The sequence below is a fragment of the Excalfactoria chinensis genome, chromosome 4 (assembly GCF_039878825.1).
Source record: "Excalfactoria chinensis isolate bCotChi1 chromosome 4, bCotChi1.hap2, whole genome shotgun sequence".
In the NCBI taxonomy this organism is placed as follows: Eukaryota; Metazoa; Chordata; class Aves; order Galliformes; family Phasianidae; genus Excalfactoria; species Excalfactoria chinensis.
This window is the reverse complement of record NC_092828.1, coordinates 40,407,317-40,429,080: the sequence shown is the minus strand read 5'-3', so window position 1 is coordinate 40,429,080 and position 21,764 is coordinate 40,407,317. Positions and strand designations below refer to the sequence as shown.

Below are 21,764 nucleotides of genomic sequence, written 5' to 3'. Positions count from 1 at the left end.
CTGCATGGCATGTCTACACTCATAAACACAGTTAAGTGTTCCTACAGTATGTAATGTTAACCACAAGCATTTAATTAACAGTGACTTAGCTTTCTACTAAGTTCTCTTCTATAGGCCTTAGGTTGTAGGTTTTTTTAAAGAAGTGCCATTGTGCAGCAGACATAACCTGAGTTTGCACCTCTGCTTAAAGCTTAGGTAGCAAAACCACAAAGCACAAAACTACTGAGATCCAAGACTTCTGATGGGGAAAAAAGGTTTCTCTGCTGGTTTCCCCAGAGGTGATTTATTCTGTAAAACAGTGTTGTGTAACACTTTATGCCTTCAAAGCAACTCGTGCAAAATTAATTACATTGCACTACATTTGTAGGAAAATACATTTTACTACAAGTTAATTTGAAGAATAAGATAATATACAATGAATGCTGTAACAGAAACAGTTATGAGTTGCCTTAACAGCATTTATAAATCAAATCACTGCACATCAATAACCTTAAAACCAACCTACTCCAGGCTTTTGTGATAATGTAGAAGCAAAGCAGTTTTTGAGCAGCTGTTTCTCTTCCATAAGTTGTGGCTGGAGATGGAAAACATAGATTATTTATTTAAAAATACAAAACCTATTTTCTTTCATCCTTAGGACTCCATGAATTTTGAACCTCCCGTTGTTTGTTTGTTTCTTTGGAAGTAAACAGACAAGCCAAAATCCTTACACACTTTGAGTCTGTTTTTCAATGAAAATATTTAACACAAAAGTATTAATCAGTGCTAATTGCCTGCCCTCTGTTCTTTACAGGCAGTTGGGAGTTCCACCAATAGAAAGCCTCCAACTGAGCAGCAGGAAAGGAAGGAAGAGATGGAGCTCAGTCACTCAAACAGACCCACGTGCCCAGATTGTTGCCCTCAGAACCTCACTGCCTGCTATGCCACTGCTGAGATCATGTAAGTCCACATACCTTTGCTCACCTCAGAATTCATTTTTGTACCAAGAGAAACCCTGGAGAAAAATACCTTGCATTGTTTTTGTTTCTCTTTTAAATCATTCAGTTGCCAGAAAAGCTCTTCTGCACCAAACTAATTGCATAATGTCATACCCACAGCAGGTTGACGCTATTAAAGTAATGATACTTTCATAACAAGTACACATGTGCAGAAAGAACTGCCAGGAATTTACTTCAAGTTTTGCAAGGTGAAATCTTTTTCTTTAAGCCCCAACTCCTGGATGGGATCACAGTGATCCAGTATCTGAGGTTTTCATCTTTTTCTGCATTCTTTCCGTATTGTTTCTGTCTATCCTGACTCTGGAAATTCTGCAGTATGAAGTGAACGTATCTTACAGACTTAAACACCAGGCAAATATGTATTCATTCTGTGCCTTTAAGCCTATCTTACAGATGATCAGAACCTTAGACTAACCACTCAACTCACTGATATTAAGTGACTTATCCCTCCCCAAAGTGTAAGATGGGAAAGGAAGCCAAGAGATAGATAGTGTTATTCTTCATTTTACGGCTGGGGAATTAATTCACAGTTACTTATGCCAGATCCAAAGCCTACCAATATCAGCTGATTGCTTGAGGTCACAGAGCTAAGTGCACCTTTTCTAAATCCCTGACACTGCATTGAGCACAAGACACCTTTTCTTACTAAATACCAAAACGAGGTAGATGTATCATCAGCTTGCAGAATTTATAGAGTTTCTACCAATCTGAACAGGACACATATGCATATGCAAGCATGTCATAGAAGCTAACTCTGTAGAAGCATTGCCTGGTATTTAACCTGTACTTTAGTCATCTAATCTATTTGCATGAGTTTCTATTAGGTGAAGAAAGAAAGGGTTTTTCTCTCTGCCATTATAAGTGGTTCCCTTCAGATTTATCAAATCATTAAGGTTGGGAAAGACCTCTAAGATCATTCAGTCCAACCCCCTGCTCATCCCCACCATGCCCACTAACCATATCCCTCAGTGCCACATCTCCACAGTCCCCTCCAGGGACAGTGACACCACCAGCTCCCTCAGCAGCCTGTGCCAAAGCACTACTACTCTTTCTGAGAGCAAACGTTTCCTAATACCCAACCTGAATTTCCCCTGGTGCAACTGAAAGCCTTTAAGCCACAGAAGCATTACGAATCTGAGAATAATACAAATACACTTGCTAAATCATAATACATGAAACTGCTAACAAAATGTAGTAAGAATATAAATACATACATTTCTAAATATAAGGTTCCTGTTCTTTCGTATTGTAAATCCTGAGAAGAATTAATTACATGTAACCTCAAGACATGAAGCTATTCATAATTATCTTAGAAACAGAACCTAGGTGTTAGAAGCATCATGTTAAGTCTGTATCAATGTTATATTTAATTAAGCAGAAGATTATGCATTATCCAGTAAAATGGTCTCTTGATTGCTCTGATAACCAGCTGAAATGAGATTCACCAGTACTAACAAGTGTTCACTGAAGTAAGGAACTCAACTTCCTTGCTTTCAAGGTTGTCTTAGAAAGGATTTATTACAGCAAATTAATGGTCTTAGACACACAGGTGAATCAGTGTTTGAAATGCAAATGCTATAGACAGTCTTGGAAATCTCTGCCTTGTAGCGTATCTGTACCAACCTCCTGGTGCTGCACCTAAGTAAATAAATAAGGTCCATGCCTAGAAGGATGGCCACAGCCATTTAAATTGAACATAACTTCCTGAGCGCATGCTTTCAGCTAATGGTTGCCATTGCTCCTTGGCAAGCATTTTACCTCTACGTAGAGAGCAATTCACAATCACCACTCGTAACTCTTTTGCCACTGCTATAGAAACAGTCTGTGATCTGAAGAAATTCCAATATAAAAATTAAAACACAAGTCCATGTATTGTCCCAGAAGACTGCAGTTCTTCTACCCATCATGGAATGGATTCCAGAAATCCATTCCATTTTTTTTCTGTTAATATATTTCTTTTAATAAGCCTGTAGGAAAGCTTAAGATAAGACATATGCTCAGTCTTTTGTCGGATTGAAGCATTATTCAGTACAGTGTGCAGATAGGCCTTTTTAATAACTGCATGAAATTACTCAGTAAATTAAATAATGCAAACCTACCATTAGAAATTCTGTCAATAGTCATCACATCTGTTTGATCATTTTGTACACGTTTCCCCTTTGGCGAGATGCAGAAAGTCTCAAAAAACATTTGGCCTTTTAAGAATGTGCATAGAAGAGATTTAAGTAGGCACACATTGCAAAAACACCCTGTAAATGATCAGGAACACTAGAAATGTGGTAGCATTCCACCCTGCGTGCTTCAAAGCCCGTCAATTAAACATTAGAAGCAAACTTATCCACCAGTTCCAGCTGTTGCCTGTGAGGATAAGGGATTTATTTTTTTCTTTTAGCAGAACAGTAAATCTCAAAACTCTGCTGTGTTACTGAAGATTCCTACAATCCAAATAGCTTAGAACTCCCGATTTCACAGCACACAAGAGGCCAGCTCATATGCTGAGGCACAATGAATCATGAAAACTGTGGTGTAAATATGAGATGATCTCAGTCGCTGCTTACTGCATTGTAAAGTTCCCTGCCACCCAGTTATCTCATTCTACTTACACAATGTGACTGTTGTTTATATCTTTTGATCCACATCATTAATAAAACACATCTCTACCTCTCTTAGATAAGTTCTTTTGTTTGCAAACAAAATGTTTAAAAATGCCAGGCTCCTGTCCAGTTCACTATGTAGTGCACGGCTGAGTATGTTTAGATACCAACGAGAACTCAGGGCATTGCAGAGATGCTTAGCTTTGAAAATGTATTAAAACTGAATGTCTATTCTGAAGCAGAGGCATCATGCTCTGAAATCATCACTGTAACCTAAGCATCAAAAGACAACCAAAGGACCTATTTTGAGTCCAAATGCACTTACAGGGTCTGAAAGAAATCCGTGTTGGTTCATTTGTAAAGATCTTGGAAGAAAGCAGACAAAGATTGTGAATGAGCAAAAGTTGTGAGTATCTCTCCGAGAGACAAAAGTTATTGTATTACAAAAGATCACAGCGGAGTCTAAACAGAAACCTGGAAGTGGCACCGTGTGTATTACGCAGATCCCCAACATACTGGAATAATACACTCACCTTGTCCACAATACAGATCTGCTTCTTGCTTTGCACATCAAGGATCTCCACTTCAAAGTAAGTGATTTTTGAATGTTTGAGTGCTGGTGGTGGTTTGAGATGGCCAGCAGAAAGCACCAGCTGAGAGAAGTTGAAAAAAGAGCGTGTGTTCTGTGACATGGATAGAGCTCCTCCATGAGCTGAAAGATCCCTCTTGAGTTCTGAGGCGCTGGTCTTCCTCCTCCTGAGCATTGTATGACCCAGCAACAGCTACCGTCATGTCAGTAGGGGACAGTTCCAGGGGGAAACCTTCCTTCCCCGCATCAGTTAAATACAATCATGGACTGATGAGACATGAAAGGTCAAGTGGTGTTCCATTTTAAGAGTGCTGTCTTATTTAGCAGGAGTGAAAACAATGGCTCTGTAATCCAAGTCTATATTTAACCAGCTATTGTGATGTGCCGTATGGCTGGCTTTTTGCTCCCTTTTAATTTAAACCAGCGTTTGAAACAACACATTGTACTTTTTCCCTAACACATTGTCAGATCCCAAAATTCCAGAGCCTCAGAGAAATCAGAAATGAATGCACTGAATTCCATTGTTATCTACTGAGACAAATGTTTAAAAGTGCCTACAGATGTGCATATGTATAGGGGTGTATGTGTGTGTATATATAGCATTTGTGTCTGCGTGTGTGTGTGCGTGCCCTTCATACGCAGCTGTAAAATGATATCAGCGATCATTTATTCTAAAAACACTGACTGTTGCTCTTGGAGGCCTGAAGCACTTGAAATAACAAAACACTGGGAGTTAATCAGCAAAACGTAGGGGCTGTCTGCAAATGCCAAGGATTACAGTGTTAGGAGGGAGATTTCTGCAGGCAGACATAGAGTAAGTTCTGAGTGTATTTCTACATGGCAAAACTTCAGGGAAATGACCATCGCTGTTATAAAAACCATGACATTAAGGAATTTTAATTAAGTGGGGAAAAAAACCTTCAATAAGATAAAAGGGACAACACATCTATACCCACCCCCTCCCATCTACCCATCCCAGGAGGTGACAGTGGAGACAGAACAGGTCTCTTATCTTTGATTCTGCTGTTGCAGCAAATGTAGTGCTTGCCTCATCTACCTCCTCGTGACAAGAAGCTCTGTGAAATAACTGAAAAGCTAATCGGTCAGTTCTGGAAGGAATTAAAAATGAGAGTGAGGGAATCCTCCCCAGGAAAGGCCATCTTCAAACTGAATCTCCTCTCCTGACAGTACTGTCACATGTACTGATTTTCACACATATGAGTGTAGGTGGTACTGGTGCAATAATCAAATTGTAAGTGTGCTTAAGTTCTTGAGGATCAAGACCACGTACGTGAAATCTCTGTGCTTCTTATAGACATACAGAAAGGACGTATGAGAAAGAAACAGCAAATTATTGCGGACTGAACTCTTGAGCAGGTTTGAGTGCAGTGATAACGAGACTGGGCATTTGCAATGACAAAATACTTGTAACAGGATGAAGTACTCTAATTTATTTCATAAACCATGGAATGGCTGGGTTGGAAAGGACCTTTAAAGCCCACCCAACCCAACCCCCCTGCCATGGGCTGGCTGCCACTCACCACCCCAGGCTGCCCAGGGCACCATCCAGCCTGGTCTTGGACACCTCCAGGGATGGAGCATCCACAGCCTCTCTGGGATGCTGAAAGAAAAGAATCATTAGACTCAAACAAGATAATACTGTGATCAAAGAAGTACACTATTAGCTGACTCTAAACAAAAAGTTTGAAAGGACCCACCACCCTGGTGGAGACAATATAGAAAGCAGAGCAAATTTGAAGAAACTGTGATCAGAATGGGGAGAGTGACAAATTATAGACTGACTGTAAGGGCCGCAATAAAAACCAACAGGTAAAGGCCATGCAACACATAGGTCCTAAATACCAAGTGTAAGATACACTTATTTGGACAAATGACTATAAGGAAACTGTATAAATTGCTGAACAAGTGATTAGTCAAACTGATATAATGCCCCCTCTTAACCTTAAAATCTATGAATCAGCATTAAGCGTACACATTAGTATATTTCTTAATTTATTTCAATTCAAAAGCAATAGAAGGATTCAATGCCACCCTTTTGCTCCACACACGCTTCTGTGTCAGATGCCGTTCTGTCAGACTGCCCCTCTGCTGCCATCTGTCACGCAGCAACAACATGTAAGGGAATGTTGGTGGGAAGGTTCAACCTGTGCTGCTGTACCTCCAACATCCAGCTCTGACATCGTGAGCCAACATTATAAAATAGGAGGCATTGCTTTCAGAGCACCGCTCCTATTTATTTATTTTTTAATATTATTTTTTACCAAAGCTGATGAAACACAATTTCAGTATTTTGATAAAAGTAATCTTTACAGACCCAAGTCCTTAGCTGACAATAACTACGATGTAGTAGGGTTTCCCTGAAGATAATGGGCTCCTTCCTCCCAGTACTAAATGATAGGTCTAAGATTAGACTGTAGCACCATTTCTCTATACAGTGAGTGGGGATAGAATGAAGATAAATGTCACACTTGCATATAAAGAGGGTGAAAGCTACTCTACCAAAAATAAGCAGGGATGGAGTTATCACTGCTAACTTAAGCTCTAAAAGAGAGGTGCATAAAAGCAGTGGAGATTTTGCCATTAACGTGCCAAGCGCTGCAGCTCTTTGAAATGTTATTAATGGGTTTGGTTCTCCTGGATCACTGTAAGGTAGTTCAGTCTCTTCTGCGTAAAACTGCACACACACAAAAATGAAACACTGACTACTGGACAAAAGGCATAGAAAACACTTTCAGTGTAGTATGTGTACCTTGTTTCAGTCCCCAGTGTGGGAGATGGGGAACCCTGGTGCACAGGTGCCAGTGATCAGCCCTATGGTGAGATTTATGGACCTGCTTTACAGAGGTATGAACTGTTGGCACAGCAGCCTCTGAGAGCTGTGGCAAGCCAACAGTCCCTGGCCTCAGCTTCACTCTGGGACTCTGAGAGGAATCAAAGAGCACTCAGCAAGAATTAAATCATCTCTGACAGCTTCAACTTGCACAGAATTTCCTGCCATATAAGGGGCCGATATTTTCGAGGGGCCATGTAGATGGGCATAACTCTTAAACCATGGCTCTACCTTCTCTCCTCACTTGGCACTTGCCTGACATGAGCTGCTTTGCAGATAGGCAGGCACTTTGTTAAGCCATCCTTCTGAAAGGCTTTTTTTTTTCCAGATGCCACACAAACATCATTTCAGGTTTACTGAACTGCTGGTATTTTCACAACAAAAGCAACAGCTGTTGTTGACCTTTGTGCGGTACTTTGAATACAATACTTTAAAGCATCAAAGACAAAATAGGTGACAAAGTATTGGAGAGGGACAAGGACTTGGTATTAAGTTTATGGCTAAGACATTAATTCCCTGAGTGGTGTTAGGAAATTGCTGTTTATCCCGCTTTTCCCTTCCCATTCCACATTCCTTCTCTGTGTGACTGCAGACCTCCGAGCACAGAGATTTTATGAGATCACAACTGGATCTCAAAGGAGCTTCTGAAATAACTTTTCACCTTTGGTTGTTTCACACTCCTCCGTTCCCAGAGAACTGGTCACCTCCTTTCAGTCTGCAGAATGTCTCCCGTTAAGTCAGCAGCACCAGATATTGTCTGTCACCCCAGATACTTGTCAGCAGCCCCTCGCACAATGCTTTTTTTATCACATGCACACTAGATGCTTGTTGGAAGCAGGGTATCCCTTCCCACTGACTTCATGTTGCCAAAGAACTGAGCGATGCTCCCAAGACAGAGCCTCAAGTATTTGGTACAATAGAAGGAAGAGATGCTATCCAGAGGGACCTGGACGGGCTTGAAAAGTGGGCTCATGAGAACCCAATGAGGTTCAACAAAGGCAAGTGAGACATGTTGCATTTGGGCTGGGGCAATCCCAAATATCATTTGATATCTGTGCGGCCCATATGCCTGGTACTGCGCTTGATATAATTAGCGCTTCTCCACATCTCCCCATTTCCGTCTTGAATTTCATGTGTTCAGAGCCAGGTATGAGTGAAGCTGTGTGTTCAGTCTGTCTTTACTGAGATGTCCAATGAGAGATTTAAGAACCTGATGTAGCGCACTCACTCACAAAAATAGTAACAATCATCTGTTTGGCAGGTTCCTGACTTCATCTGGATGAGAGTTTAGGAATAGGTTTACTGGATTGTTTGGGAGGCTATTGCTTTTAAACATTGTTTTAATTCTGTTATCCAGGTTGTATTAATAACAACTAGAATGCACTTTTGAAACGCATTGGGAATGTACACATTGAAGCCTGGCTGTCAGGAACAAAGAATGCACACACATTCCTCCCCTTATACTGGCAGGGAAGCAGTGGGTGCCAATCTTTTAGGCCCTGTGACCTACACAACACAAACATCACCCAACCAAAAGCCACACAGCTCACAGCATGTCCTTCAGCAGCTGTGAGAGCAGAGAGCCCAGGAACCAGCCTGCCAGCAGGGCTGGGGATCTTCAGTGCTGCCCACCTTATCCCTGCAGCAGAAGGTTGCACCACTGACTATGGAGCTTTGCCAGCTGTTTAACATCTCACTGTAGGGGCTTGGCTTTACTTTTCTTGCTTTGCAAACTAACTTTAACCTTTGCCATGGGTAGTGTCAATGGCAAGTAAATCCACAGTACAAATCAAATCCAAACCCAGCCCTCTTTCCATCCCCCACAGGCATCCACGAGAGAAACAAGCAAAGCCAGCAGACAGGTACAGCAATTCTGTCTGCAAGATAGAAGGATATCTGCATTTAGATATCTGGAAGGATATCTATCTGCAAGATGTAGGAAGTGGAACCTCCACCCCCCTGCTCACCTCACACAAATACACCTACATCCCCACCAAAATACCTAAGTATGATACAGAGGTCACATCTGATGACAGGCAGGATGTAGTACGAAAGGCAGCTGCTGGGCTGCAGCAATGAAGAAGCCTGAGGAGGTGCTCCTGGTGATGAAGTGCCCCAAAGGAATCCTTGCAGGCAACCTGTTGGATCAATCTCAGTCTTACTGACAACAAATAATGCATCTACAGCTGTGCGGTTGGAAACTGTCGGTTCTTATGTATCAGTGCAAACTGTGCTATTCCTGAAGTTACAAACTCATCCTTTGGAATGCCGTAGGATTTTCTTTTTGCTCAGTGTTTGGAAGTATGGGACTATGTGAAATACTCCAGTTGTCTTTCTTTTTTTTTTTATTTTTAGCTGGAACATTTTGTTATTCTTTTCCTCTTAGGTCAGCATGTAGCCTTAGAAACAAAGAAGAATGTTTTGAAAACTTGACCTCTAGTGTTCTAGAAACAAAGATGGTTTTTAAAACAAGATATGATTTTTAAGCTGGTCTTGGCATTTAGCAGACAGAAATGGAGATCTGCACTGTTCCATACAGCATTACTCTGTAGCCTTTAGCATCTCCTTTTTGGTGACAAGAAGTGCATCTTTCTATACACTGGCCTTAATACTAGTGTGATGTCCCCTTCCTCCATTGTCAATCTGCATAATAACATGGTCTATCAGTTAGCAGAGGTTAGAAACTTGCTTCCAAGTGCTTGGCTTCATTGCAGTGTCTTAGAACAGGCTTTATACGCTCCAATTAGCAGTAGCTCACTGAAGGAAAGCTACTTCTGTAACACAATGGCTTGATTTGCTTCCTGCAAATCTCAGCACACAAACTCATGCCCAGGCAGCAAAGCAAGCGACAAAGCATCATTCATGTTGACGAGAGTCCTCAGAGCATGGACAGACAGCAAGTTTCTGTGCATTTTGCTGTGGCTTTAAGCTATCGTGCCACGTCATGGACGAAATAGAGAACAGGGAGTGGATGAACGAAGGACAGGTGTTGATACCCTGTACTTTGCAGCGGTGTAAGCTTACTCCGTGTCCTCGCTGAATTTCAGCTGAGTACATTACTGACATCATTTTTTAATCCCCCTGTGAGAACACATCCTGACTAGATAATGGGTTGTAATTTCACAGAGTAAGATCAAGTAACCGCATTATCAGAAACTGATCAGCCAGTAAATAGCGATGAAAAGGAATACAATAAAGCACAACCATTTTCCACAAATGGCAGCAGTATAAGCTGGCAAATTCACGCTCTTACAGCCGAGATGGAATGAGTCTTTCTTCGGTGGAAAACCGGTGTGTGCGATATGAAGTTATTTGGAACAGTTTCAAGAAAACAATGCATCGTTCAAATATGCAGTTTGCATTGATGCTGAAGCGCTCAGAAAGGCTCATTCGTTTGGATGGAAAGGATCTGAGGTTCTGAACGATTAAATCCTGCTTTGTATTCCTACTTTTTCTCTGAAGATCTTGGGGTGGTTGGTCATTTATTACCTTTGAAATGTTACATGTTATTTCTTCTGATAGGAGAAGCCAAACCTTTCTTAGCATTTTTCACTTCAGGGCTTCCTGAATTAGGTTTCGGAAATGTCTGTCAGCATAGCCTCCTTCTTTTACAAACTTCCAAGCCTTCAGCAAAGTTACAATTTAGTATGACGTTTTTAATATTCAGTCTCAACCTGAAGATGAATCCTGGGCTAAAAGAAAAATGATGGGTCCTTTACTTTCACGTTCATTGTTTTTTCTGACTGAAAAAAAAATGTTTCTGTGACATTTTTCTATCAAATGATTTTGAGAAACAGAATTCCTGAAAACTTGTTGTCAGGCAAGTGAACAGAAGATGATTTTATTTCTTTCATTCAAACTACTGTTCCCTGCCAGGTTTTTTTTGCAGGCTTCAAGTTCCTGGAAAAACGTTTCCATGCAGAAACATTAAAAAGCGAGGGAAAGCACACTCATCAAATTGAAATACTGCTTTTTGTTTGTTTGTTTCTCCATTTCTTTCCTCTCTTTAGCTTCTTCTGCCTGCACAGCTAAGACACCTGCCACAAGGCTGGTACCATTCTCAACAGGACCCTGATGAAGGGTTGGATATTAGGAAACATTCCTCCTCAGTGAGAGTGGTGAGGCAGTGGCACAGGCTGCCCAAGGAGGTGGTGCAGTCACCATCCCTGGAGGTGTTCACGAAATGAGGAGATGTGGCACTGAGGGATGTGGTCAGTGGGTATGGTGGGGATGGGTTGGGGGCTGGACTGGATGGTCTTAGAGGTCTTTTCCAACCTTAATGATTCTGTGATTCTAAGGAATGTCCCTTCCCAAACTTTGATAATGCTAATGTCTTCTATTTCGTGGTTTTGATATTATTTCTGCCAAAGCTGTACCAGAGACCAAGATCTCCCTTCATTCATCTTATTTAAAACAATACAGGAAATCTATCATATTTAAGGCACTATGAGAAACCTGCTCACCTGCAGAAAGATGTTTCACCTGGGATCAGATCATTTTTCAGCTCAGACTAGTTCTATTCTGCTGGCAGCAGAAAATGTCATTGACATTACCCACAATTTGGCAGCATCTCCCACTCAAGATTACCACCTCATCAGACCTCTTGGCACACATGAGAGGATGAGCGTGTGCAAGCTCCAGACATCCTCTCACTGCTATTGTTAATGACAAACAGACACAAACAAGTGTGCATTACGGTCTTACACCACACAGCAACCTGGAACAAGCTGAGGAGAATAGGTTTTTAGGAATCACAGAACCATAGAATGGGTTAGTTTGGAAGGGATCTTAAAGCCCATCCAGTGCCCAACCCCCTGCCTTTGGCAGGGTTGCCTGCTGCTATATCAGGCTGCCCAGGGCCCCATCCAACTTGGCTTGGCACACCTCCAGGGATGGGGCATGCACAAGTTTTGAACAGGTTGCCCAGAGAACCTGTTTTAATCTTGAACTCCATGAAAAAGAAGTTGCTATGAGCTCCCAAAATGTTTTTATGGCTTCTTGCAGAACATCTGTATTCCTAGTGAGGAAACCACTATTGCTGAGACATCCCTGATTATCCATGTTTTGCTTTATTGCAACCAGCATTTACACAGAAGGATAAAAAATTACAGAAAAATTGGCTGGGAGAAGTGCACTAATTTGTGTGAAGCTAACAATGCACAGACCTTCCTTATCCTGTAGCAAATCTGGAAGGAGATAGGCTTGCTGTTTGCATTAGTTAGCATGTGACAACTCAGTGGTGAGCAGTTTGGCTCTGAGGATGAGCATACAGTTGCCACAGTGGACTTCCAAACCATTGACAGGAGCCAATATGCAAGCTAAGGCTGCCAAAAGCCAGCACTTGTCATTTGACACATTAGGACAGCAGCATGTCACTCAACACCTCTGGAGTTGGAGTTTCAGTTTAACAGCTCCTGGTCAGGAATGACTGCAACCAGCTTGCAAACGATCTCCGGACAACTACCATGAGGTTACACTGAGCTGTCAGAATTATCTTTGCTTTCACAACAACAAATAATCTGTTGGTGCTGCTGTTAGGCTGACTGCTGTCTCTGCAAAGCATTCTTCTAATTTCCATAGCCATTCTGGGGACGGGGTCACATAGACAGAGGTGACAAGGACAGCTGTGGCATCAAACAGCCTAGGAAACGGCATGGATAGATTACAGGTAAACCATCAGCACACTTTGACAGGACAGAAAAGCAACTGAGGTCCACAGACACCTTTGAAAATGGTATAAAACAGCCCCTGGGTAGAAACAAATTCCTTCTTCCACATATGAAGTACTCTAAATGTCTGAAGGTGCTGCCTATATGAAAGGGTGAAATGAAGGAAGATTGAGGAGCAGTGAGATACACCTTTATTTTTGCCATCCAGACCATCAGCTATTTTTCCATATGCCCAGCACCTCAAGCTGTCAGATATCTGGCAAACGATGCACTGCTGCAGATGTGTGGGACACAGTCCTTGTGTGAGGCTCCATCATGCTGACCTGCAGGGATAAGTTAACAAGGGTCACACACTGTGCGTGCAACACAAAACCATGCTGCACCTTCATATACTGTCTTTCTTTTCTCTCTCCCCAGAGCTGCAGAAATCCATGGGCATCGCTGCTATGCAAAACACCCTGCTCTAATTTGCTTTCTGCTGTGACTTTCCACTGAGAGCAAAACCATGTACGAGCACTGCAGATGCTGTATGAGAGCCCATCCGGCTCAGAAGTCTTTGTGCCAGAGCCCTTGGCATGATGTCAGGCCCAAGAGGAACTGGCTGTGCCTGTAAGTCTCTTTACAGATAAAGAACCCACTTTGCTACTGCTGCTGTCAATACAAAGGATTCGAGAGTTTCATTCTGTTCTCAAAAAGCTGATTTTTCATGCAAAAGTACAACAGCTAAGAACAGACAGAAAATAGTAAAGACACATGATGACTGTCTGCTGTAGTTTTTATCTGCAGATTCAGCTAGTACTGAGCTCCTGGCAGCGGTGTGAGCTGTTGGTGTATACTGTTCAGCAATTGAAGGATGGACATATCACAAAGCACAGGTAGCCTGAGATAGGGGTTGGAGAGGACCTCTGAGCACCATCAAGCCCAATCTCTGTTAATGCAGGTTCCCTGCAGTAGGTTTCTTAAGAGCATTTGAATTCACAGCTTTCACAAGAAGGCAGACTTAGCACTGGTATATGAAATTGTTTCAGGCTGAGCATGGGGCTGCCTCAGTAGGAGGAACCACAAGCTCAACCTTTGAATATTTCATTCAGAGCTCTTCCTTAGCAGACTAACACCCACTTAAAATTAAATTACCAAGAATCCTACAGACAAGCCTGGCATGTCCCCTGTGGCATGAATCCATGCCAGGCAGGATTCAGAGTGCTGCTGCACAGACCTGTGAACCTCTCGAATCAGGAGACAAGCTGGGCTCCTCAGGCCCATGCCTTAAGTTAGTACTGCTGAGATGCTGATTAAGGAGCCAGGTGTTTGTTTTAGATAAATGCTTAATGGGTGTCTCATTAATGCACTGTTTAGTGCCAAAGGGCAAGTTCTGAGCCAAAAGTTAATTGTTTCCTACTTGGTGCTCTTTAGACTTTGTGAGACAAGATTTTCAACATTGACAGATTCTTACCTGGAAACACTTCTCTAGCTCTCTACTGAGAGACGCTCCCTAATAAGGCCTCATTTGCAGTAGTTCCGTCAGCTTGGTCCTAAAGAAGCTGAAGTACGGTTTTCTTGTCTCCCTCCTGAAATCCAATGACTGATAGCAACAATACAGGATAATATAAAAGTGCCATTGAAGCATCTATAACTGCTTCAGACAATAGAACAAGCAGAAAGTCATTTGTAAGATGACTAAAAAAAACCACAAATTAAATTACGTATTTCTCCACAGAGGAAAATGAGAGATTGAGTGCCACAATTCCATAGGCAGAGACCATCTGGGCAGAATTTGGAAAAGCATAGCAACCGCATTGGTGTGGACCAGGCATTTGGCCAGAGGGTGCTTACCAAAAACTGAAGCCCTCAGCAGCATCTGACCCAGAGGCTGAGCTCAGAAACAATACAAACAAATTACCTAGCAGCGGTCAAAGGAAACTTGGTTTGGGTTGAATAACACCAGCATGTTTATGCCCTTGAGTAGAAATGTTGGAATAAAACACTAAAAACTAAGTCCTCTAACATCTAAAAATGATAGTAACATTTTATGGTGTAAAAGGCTTAGAGAGATTTTAATTCAGTTATTTTTAAATGCCTCGTTCAGACATTCTTAGCCTAGGAATTAACAAAATATGGCTCTTCACACCATCCAGCCCAGGAAGCTGTGTTTTGTACCCTTCCTACATAGATGGTGGATCTAAGGTAAATCAAAACATCTAAATAAGTCATCTTCTCTGAATTAACATGGAAATGTTCTTTAATGCAGAAGCATAAAGGTTGGAAAAGATGATTAAGACCATCCAATCCAACCACCAACCCAACACCTCCATGCCCACTGATCATGTCCCTCAGTGCTACATCTCCCCTTTAACATGGAATTGCATACTTAAAGTTGGGCTTTGTGAATATCCCTCTAAATGTCTGACATCAGAAATCCACAAGGAATAAAAGTTCTGCTTCAGTCAATGTATGGCATAAGTTAGGGGATTAGAAGACTTCTCAGAAAACGTATGCAGGATCCCAAGCTGGAGGTAAGCAGAAACAGCACCTGATGGTTCAGCTCCTAAAAAACCCTTTCAGTAGCAGTGAACTCCCACGAGACTTAAGACGAGTTGCTGCCCCATTCTCAGAGCAGCTGGAATATATATGCCTGCCGCAAAGGATAAGGCTGTCCTTCCACAGTTAGGAGTCACACAAGGTTGTTTTTTTATCATGAAAACACATGCATACATGTCTGTTGCCCCCAGCACGTTTATTGCCTCTCCTTACTGGGCAGCCAGGATCAAAATCTGGTCCATCATTTTCAGCACATAGTCCAATTAACCATAAATAAATATATGAAATAAAAGCCTATTTTGAGAGCTCATTTTTAAAGATGAATACTTACAGTTTGTTTTTTTTTTTTTCTGAAGTAAATGATTGGATTAGGTTTAATTCATCTACATCAAAGTCCATGACAGTTGCTATATGAGAGACAAACACAATTATCTTTACAAGGAGAATAAATGTATAATGAAATCCTAGCTTTCCCTCTTTAAAGTAACACACTCTACAGTAAGCACAGATTTTGGCAAAGCAACGTTCCCCCGCCACACAGCACATGTTTAATGAAGTTACTCCTCAGCTGTTTGTTGCTTAACTGAGCCAAAATGAGACGAGCTAACGGAATCGCAAAGCGCTCCTTGTCCATTAAAGTGGAAGCCTCTTCTGAAAGAAAACACTTTATAGCTCCAATCTAAAAAGTTTATCAGCTTATGGGAAGGATGGCCATTTTCACAAAGCAATGAGAGTAGGAAGCGATAGCTGTAAGGAATTAAGCGATCCATTGGGACTGCTCAGACCAAATAGACCTGCACGACCTCAGGATCTCTCCCTTTTGCCTTGCTGCATCCCAGCCATCACCAGCTTTGGCACGGGTGCCCTGAAAGAAAGCCAATGGCACTTGTGTATCCTGCAATTAATAGGCAAGGTTTTAATTTACCTATTAAAAAATTACAATCTAGAAAGCGGATAAAAAGCCACTTTATTAACTAAATGGAGTATTTACTCAGGGTTGAATAAATGACCCCAAAATTACACAGTCCATCTGAACTCCGAAGGGAAGCCTTTTAGTTTCAGGAAAAAAAAAAAAGAAGACCTTTTTGCATGAAAATTCACGTCATTGGAACAGCACGCACTGCAAAATGGAGCTTTAATAGTCAATAAAGCCAGAAAAAGGCAGCGCTTGCTACCTCATAGCTAGCAGGTTTTCAAATTATGGAATTCATCTGTCACACTCCACTTAGCATATCTGTATCACTTCACCAAGTAATGCCACCATCAGATAGTTATTTTAATAGTAAAAGAGTAAATGAATAGTGTAAAGGGTAATAGAATGGGGGGGAAAAAAGAGACAAGAATTAAATCAAGATTTTATCTCCTCTTTTTTTTTTTTGCTCTGACACTGAAGGCTGAAGATTCCTCTTTAACTTGTCTTTATATGGGGAGGACTATAAAAAAGGAGAGATGTATTTAACAAGGCGATTTACTCTGTACAAGAGAAATCCTCAAGGTTATTTTGGTGGCAGGTGTCCAGAGGTGCTTGCACTGCAAAAGTGTAGGTGAGCATGGAAGAGTTTACTGCACGAGTACATCATTTGTAGAAGACAAACCGACCATGGTCTGATCTTCAGAACAACCTGGGACATGTCCCTAAAAGTCAGACCGCATTTTTACAGCCCTAACTCCCTCTGATATATGCAGCCTATGCATAAAATCTGCCCCCTTATACACTGCTGCTGTGTACACAGTGCCACGTTTACTACTAACCCCAGCCTACAGGAAAAGACTCCTATGTGTTCTTCACATCCTCCCGTGCCTTTTCATAAGGGGTACCTATTGCATGAGAGATTATCTGAATTTTTCAGATCTTCTGTTTATTATTTAACAGAACAAGGGAGTGTACATTCAGGGAATATTAAAATGTTTTATTCACTATCTTCAGCTGACTCTTATTTTTCCTCTATCCTAGTAATGGAGTTAATACATCTGTACATTTATACTCGATATAGTATTCCACGCTCCACCTGCAGATGTATCCTCTTGTCTTTGAACTATCTACAAAATGCATTAAATAATCACCATAAGCCATCTTTTGTTGATAACTTTTTCATTTTACTGCCCTGAATTATTCACATAAATCCAACACCATATCACTGTATTATTACGGGAAAGCAATTAAGGTGTACTGTTTCTTCCTCCTCTGATTTGGAGAAAATGGAATTTCTTCTGTTGCATACAGCAGGTGGTTTCCATTCCCTATTTAGGTCACAGTCAGAAAAAAGTGGTCAGAAGTTTGCAGATCTAGTTTGAGGATGGGGTAAAGGGGTAGGTAATTTAGTAGGGAAGGGCAAACAGTGACATGGAGACATACTCTCGCCTTCAGTTTTAGAACAGTTATACTTCAAGACCTTATCTAATTGGGATGCAGCCACTTCAAAATGGAGAGATTAGCAAAGGCATCATCAACAGCCTCCCACAACGCCTGGTTTAATTAAGCTGTGTTGAACCAACTGCACCTTGAGCTTCTTAGAACTTTGCTCATCATTTGTGATTTCATTCTTTCACAGATGGAAAAGAAAGCACACAAAGATTCTACCGCACTGGTTAACAAAGTTCTCACCTTACTGCCTTTGGTAAGTTTAAAGAGAATGCCAACTTCAACACTGAGCATTGCACAGCCACATGTGCTTCCATCCTTCACTTTATCACATCACGACTACTTAAAGGAGTATTGCAGGGCAAACTGGAAAAGAGACCACTCAGATGTCTCAGAAGAAGCCCTTGGACTTGAGCACAGCCCAAAGTACAAAAATTAGTGTAGATCACCTATGATGCATCTAAAGATGAGCATGATTAAAACACAGAGAATAAGTGAAACTCCTTTAACGGAGGAAATACAGACTGAATTTCAGGAACCAAAGCATTCACTGTGTCTCATGACACCTGAAGAGCCAGTGGTAATGTAATATACTTGACTCATCAGCCTGAGAAAGAGAGCCAGCTGGTAGGCATGAGGGTACTAGTAGGCTCTGATTGCCCTAATCAGTCCCTCCTGAGGCAGCCTCCTCCCATGGTCCACGGCTCTATAGAAGCCCAAGTCTGAACCTTCCTTTTCTTTTTGTGGGCCGTGTTGTAGAGGGAGTGAGGTTAATCCTGTTCTCTGCTGTACCTGAGGCACTTGTCTTAGGTGTTGCTTCTTTCTTAAATGTTTGCTTTGAAGGCCTTTGAGTTGTTGTTGGGACTGATTGCTATTACTTGCTATTTTGTGCTGCTTAGTAATGCAATTACTCTGGAGAAGCTACGGTGACCTGTTTCCCTCCTTGTCCTGATTGGAGCAGCTCTGTTCTTACTGCACTCTGCCGCTGGACACCTGTCTCCAAAGTAAGTACCCTGTACTAAGATTTATTTTTTCCAGTGGGTGTGACTTAATGCCTCTTACAGGATATTTATGTGTGTGTGTCAGGGCACTGTCTATGGTCTCTGCATTGTTTGATAGAGAGACTTGGGTTGTTTTGTGTTCCTAGAACTTGAGTGTCCCTGGAATGCAAAATGGCAGAGCAGGGGATTTAAGAGAAACCACCAATGTTGAACAAGTCTTGGCTAAATACATTACCTTTAGAGAAGAGGAGGGTGTTTAAATGAAGGTCTTGTTCTGTTTGTGTGCTGTTATTTCTCTCTAGGGAGAACTAGCAATGGGAAAAGATTCTTTGGAAGCTGTTAAGATCTCTGGTCTTGCATTCTTCCTTGTGTTTGCTCTGCTTTAGGATTATGAGACAGTTTGGCAGGTCTGATGGAGCACTGATTCCATCTCCTGGTCTCAAAAAGGAAAGTCAGAACTGAAGATCTTATTGCCACGATGAAGCTCACTAAGTCTTTTTCTCCTCCTAAGCATCAAAGTAGAGACAAAAGGAATTACAAAGAACAAATACATGTACTGTGTTTTTCCACAGAGTTTGAATGTGAAATTGTATAAACATCAGAAATGAATCAAACTTGATTTTGTGGATTTAGTTTGTGAGTTTGGGTCCTAGGATAAAATTTGACTTCTGTTTCATTGAAATCAGCTACATTTTCACACTGATAGCAGGAGAGCTGTTTTAACATCAGATAAATACACTGTGGGAGGTGTCCAGCTGACGGTCAGTCTTTGTTGCTGAGCTGCAGTCAAGTCCTAGATGTGCCATCCTGCTTTGCAGAAAGATCATGTGCAGAGTTCTTTTCTCTTTTTTACTCAACTTCAGAATTCCAGGTGCTGTTAAAGAATAGGATCTTTTGCTGTAAGTGTTGCTGGGTTTTTCATTCAACTTTGAAAAGCTACCTCCCACCAACATAAAAGGAGGAGATGCTTGTATATGTAGATGAAGTTGTCAGCATCAGGGCAAGGAGAAGAGGATGGAGTACACTGTTTTTAAGTGAGCCAAGAAGATGGTCGTAACTAAATGAAAAAGCACTAGAATATCTTTGTATTGTATTAAAACTGTTTTAGAACTGTGAGAGGAGCTGGTTTATTGAGGTTTTTTACTTGAGGGGGGTGAAATATGGGAAAGGCGATCTGAAAAAAGTTATCTTGATATCTTGTGTTTTGCAACTGATGATTTTGTCTTGGTATTGTAAGATGACTTCGAGAATACCCTTCACTGCTATGGAATGCAAGTGTAGCTGGAAGAGCACTTGAAATTATCCAGGGTTTCTGATAGGAAATAACTTTCTGCATGTCTGACTTTCCTCTCCTTCATATTTCTTATGGATTCCCAGTGACTTCTGTAATGGAAATTGCATGTGGCATGTCTTTCACACTCATAGATTTATCAAGGTCAAGCTGACAAGTTCTCTTTTCCCAGCCTTTGACTTCATGTGACAACCTATAGTAAGTCTTAGCCACATCAGGCAGATGACTAGACACATCCCACAAGACCAGGGATGCTTTGTTACAGTGATAAAGTGGCTGTCAGACTGCGGGTGTTAAGTGCTGCTCAAAATACACAAAAAATAATGGGGAACTGACACAAGAATTGTAATGAAAGGGGGAGACTTCAGACTGGATCCAAGCACTGCTAGGAGCTTAGTTAGTGTATAGAGAGAACTGTACAAATTCATTTCATTTGACTCGACATCCAAATGGAGATCAGTGCCATCCTTCAAGGGTCAGTGCCGGGACCAATCATAGAATTGCTCAGGTTGGAAAAGACCTTAAAGATCATCAAGTCCAATGGTAACCTAACCATACTACCTTAGACTGACCTGTTTCAATTTCTTCATCATTGATACTAGGATTGAGTGCATCTGCAGCAAGTTTGCAAATGACGCCAAGCTGTGTGGTGCAGTCAGCCCACCTGAGGGATTTGATGCTATCCAGAGAGTCACAGACAGGCTCAAGCAGTGGGCCCAGGCAAACCTCATGAGGTTCAAGAAAGGAAGGCCGAGTGTCAGGTTCTGTTAGAGCCTGGGTTCTGGCAACTGTAAGGAAGGAGCACAGCCCTGCTGCAAATGACTTTGGGGTTCTTAGGTTCCTGTTCCTTAACAGTGCAGAAAGAAGTCAGAAGGCATTATCAACTCTCTGGGGGAAAAGAAAACCTAGTCTGTACTCTCTATTCAATCTCTATCCTAAATCTTTATTAAGACTGTTCCTTTTCCTCTCTGGAGGTTCAAGTAAATGCTCTCAAATACATTTTAAGAAAAACTCCTGTTTTGACTATTCTGACATAGGCTTTACAGTTTCTTGTTGGAGTCATTCTTTCCCCTTTGGGTAGTTTAGATCAAATCAGCGTAAAGACATTTCCTTTGTTACTGGAAATTGTTCCAGTTTGCCTTTACACTGAAATGTACAGCAACAAAAAAAAATCCTCTACTTTGAAAAGCTAAAGCTTGTAAGACCCGTTTGTAAATGTCAGATATGTGCAGATGATGTTGATGAACACAAGTACACAAGAATAAGCAGAAAGGGCAGGAAAAAAAGGAGGCAGGGAGGACAGGCTAACCATACCAAAATAGCCTTCGAAGATCAAGAGGTTGAAGATGAGACAGATGAACAACAGTGGAAGTATAAGCTGCTAGTGCAAAACCAGAAGAGAAATGATGGCTACAAAAATGAGTTCCCTAGCTTACATAACCTCTCAGAGTAGATTCCATTTGCAGTGCATTGCTTTTATTCTCATGCCTGTATTAGACACAGAGGAGAGGTGGCTACTGAGTTTTCAGATGGAGTATAGGGAGGATGGTTACAGAGCAAAGCAATCTGTTTCTCCTGTTCTAAACTATCCTCCCATCTACCACAGAACTTGCTCTTAGTCAGTCAGTTTCAGCAGTAGTACTCAAGGACTAAATTCTCACTTAATTGAGGAAGGCTGTAGGGCTTTACTGCTGCAATTGTTTAGCAGTTATTTTTCCTGAAGCTGCAATTATCACTGTCAGTGCAATTCACTGGGTAATGGAGGAAGTCAGAAAAGTATATGCTTCAAAAACCTCTCAGGTACTACCTATTAACGGTGCTTATTTATGATGTTCCCACTCTGCTCCTCCATTGTTGCAGGCAGAATTCAG

General features: G+C 41.5%; 1 protein-coding gene and 1 long non-coding RNA gene across 2 annotated transcripts in view; one reads left to right on the top strand and one right to left on the bottom strand.

Annotated features, from left to right (window-relative positions):
* The window catches only part of TECRL (trans-2,3-enoyl-CoA reductase like), a 53,834-nt gene extending 49,085 nt beyond the window's left edge, over positions 1-4,749 (bottom strand). Inside the window, exon 1 of the mRNA XM_072336580.1 lies at positions 4,126-4,749. Within this exon, the coding sequence (XP_072192681.1) occupies positions 4,126-4,356 (231 nt within the window). The 5' untranslated portion in view covers positions 4,357-4,749. The remainder of the gene's footprint in view (positions 1-4,125) is intronic.
* LOC140252209 (uncharacterized) lies at positions 794-19,174 on the top strand. The gene is made up of 5 exons (XR_011903576.1): positions 794-939; positions 13,119-13,310; positions 17,792-17,857; positions 18,501-18,605; positions 18,989-19,174. It is a non-coding gene; the product is annotated as an uncharacterized lncRNA (long non-coding RNA).
* Positions 19,175-21,764: the final 2,590 nt, after the last annotated feature.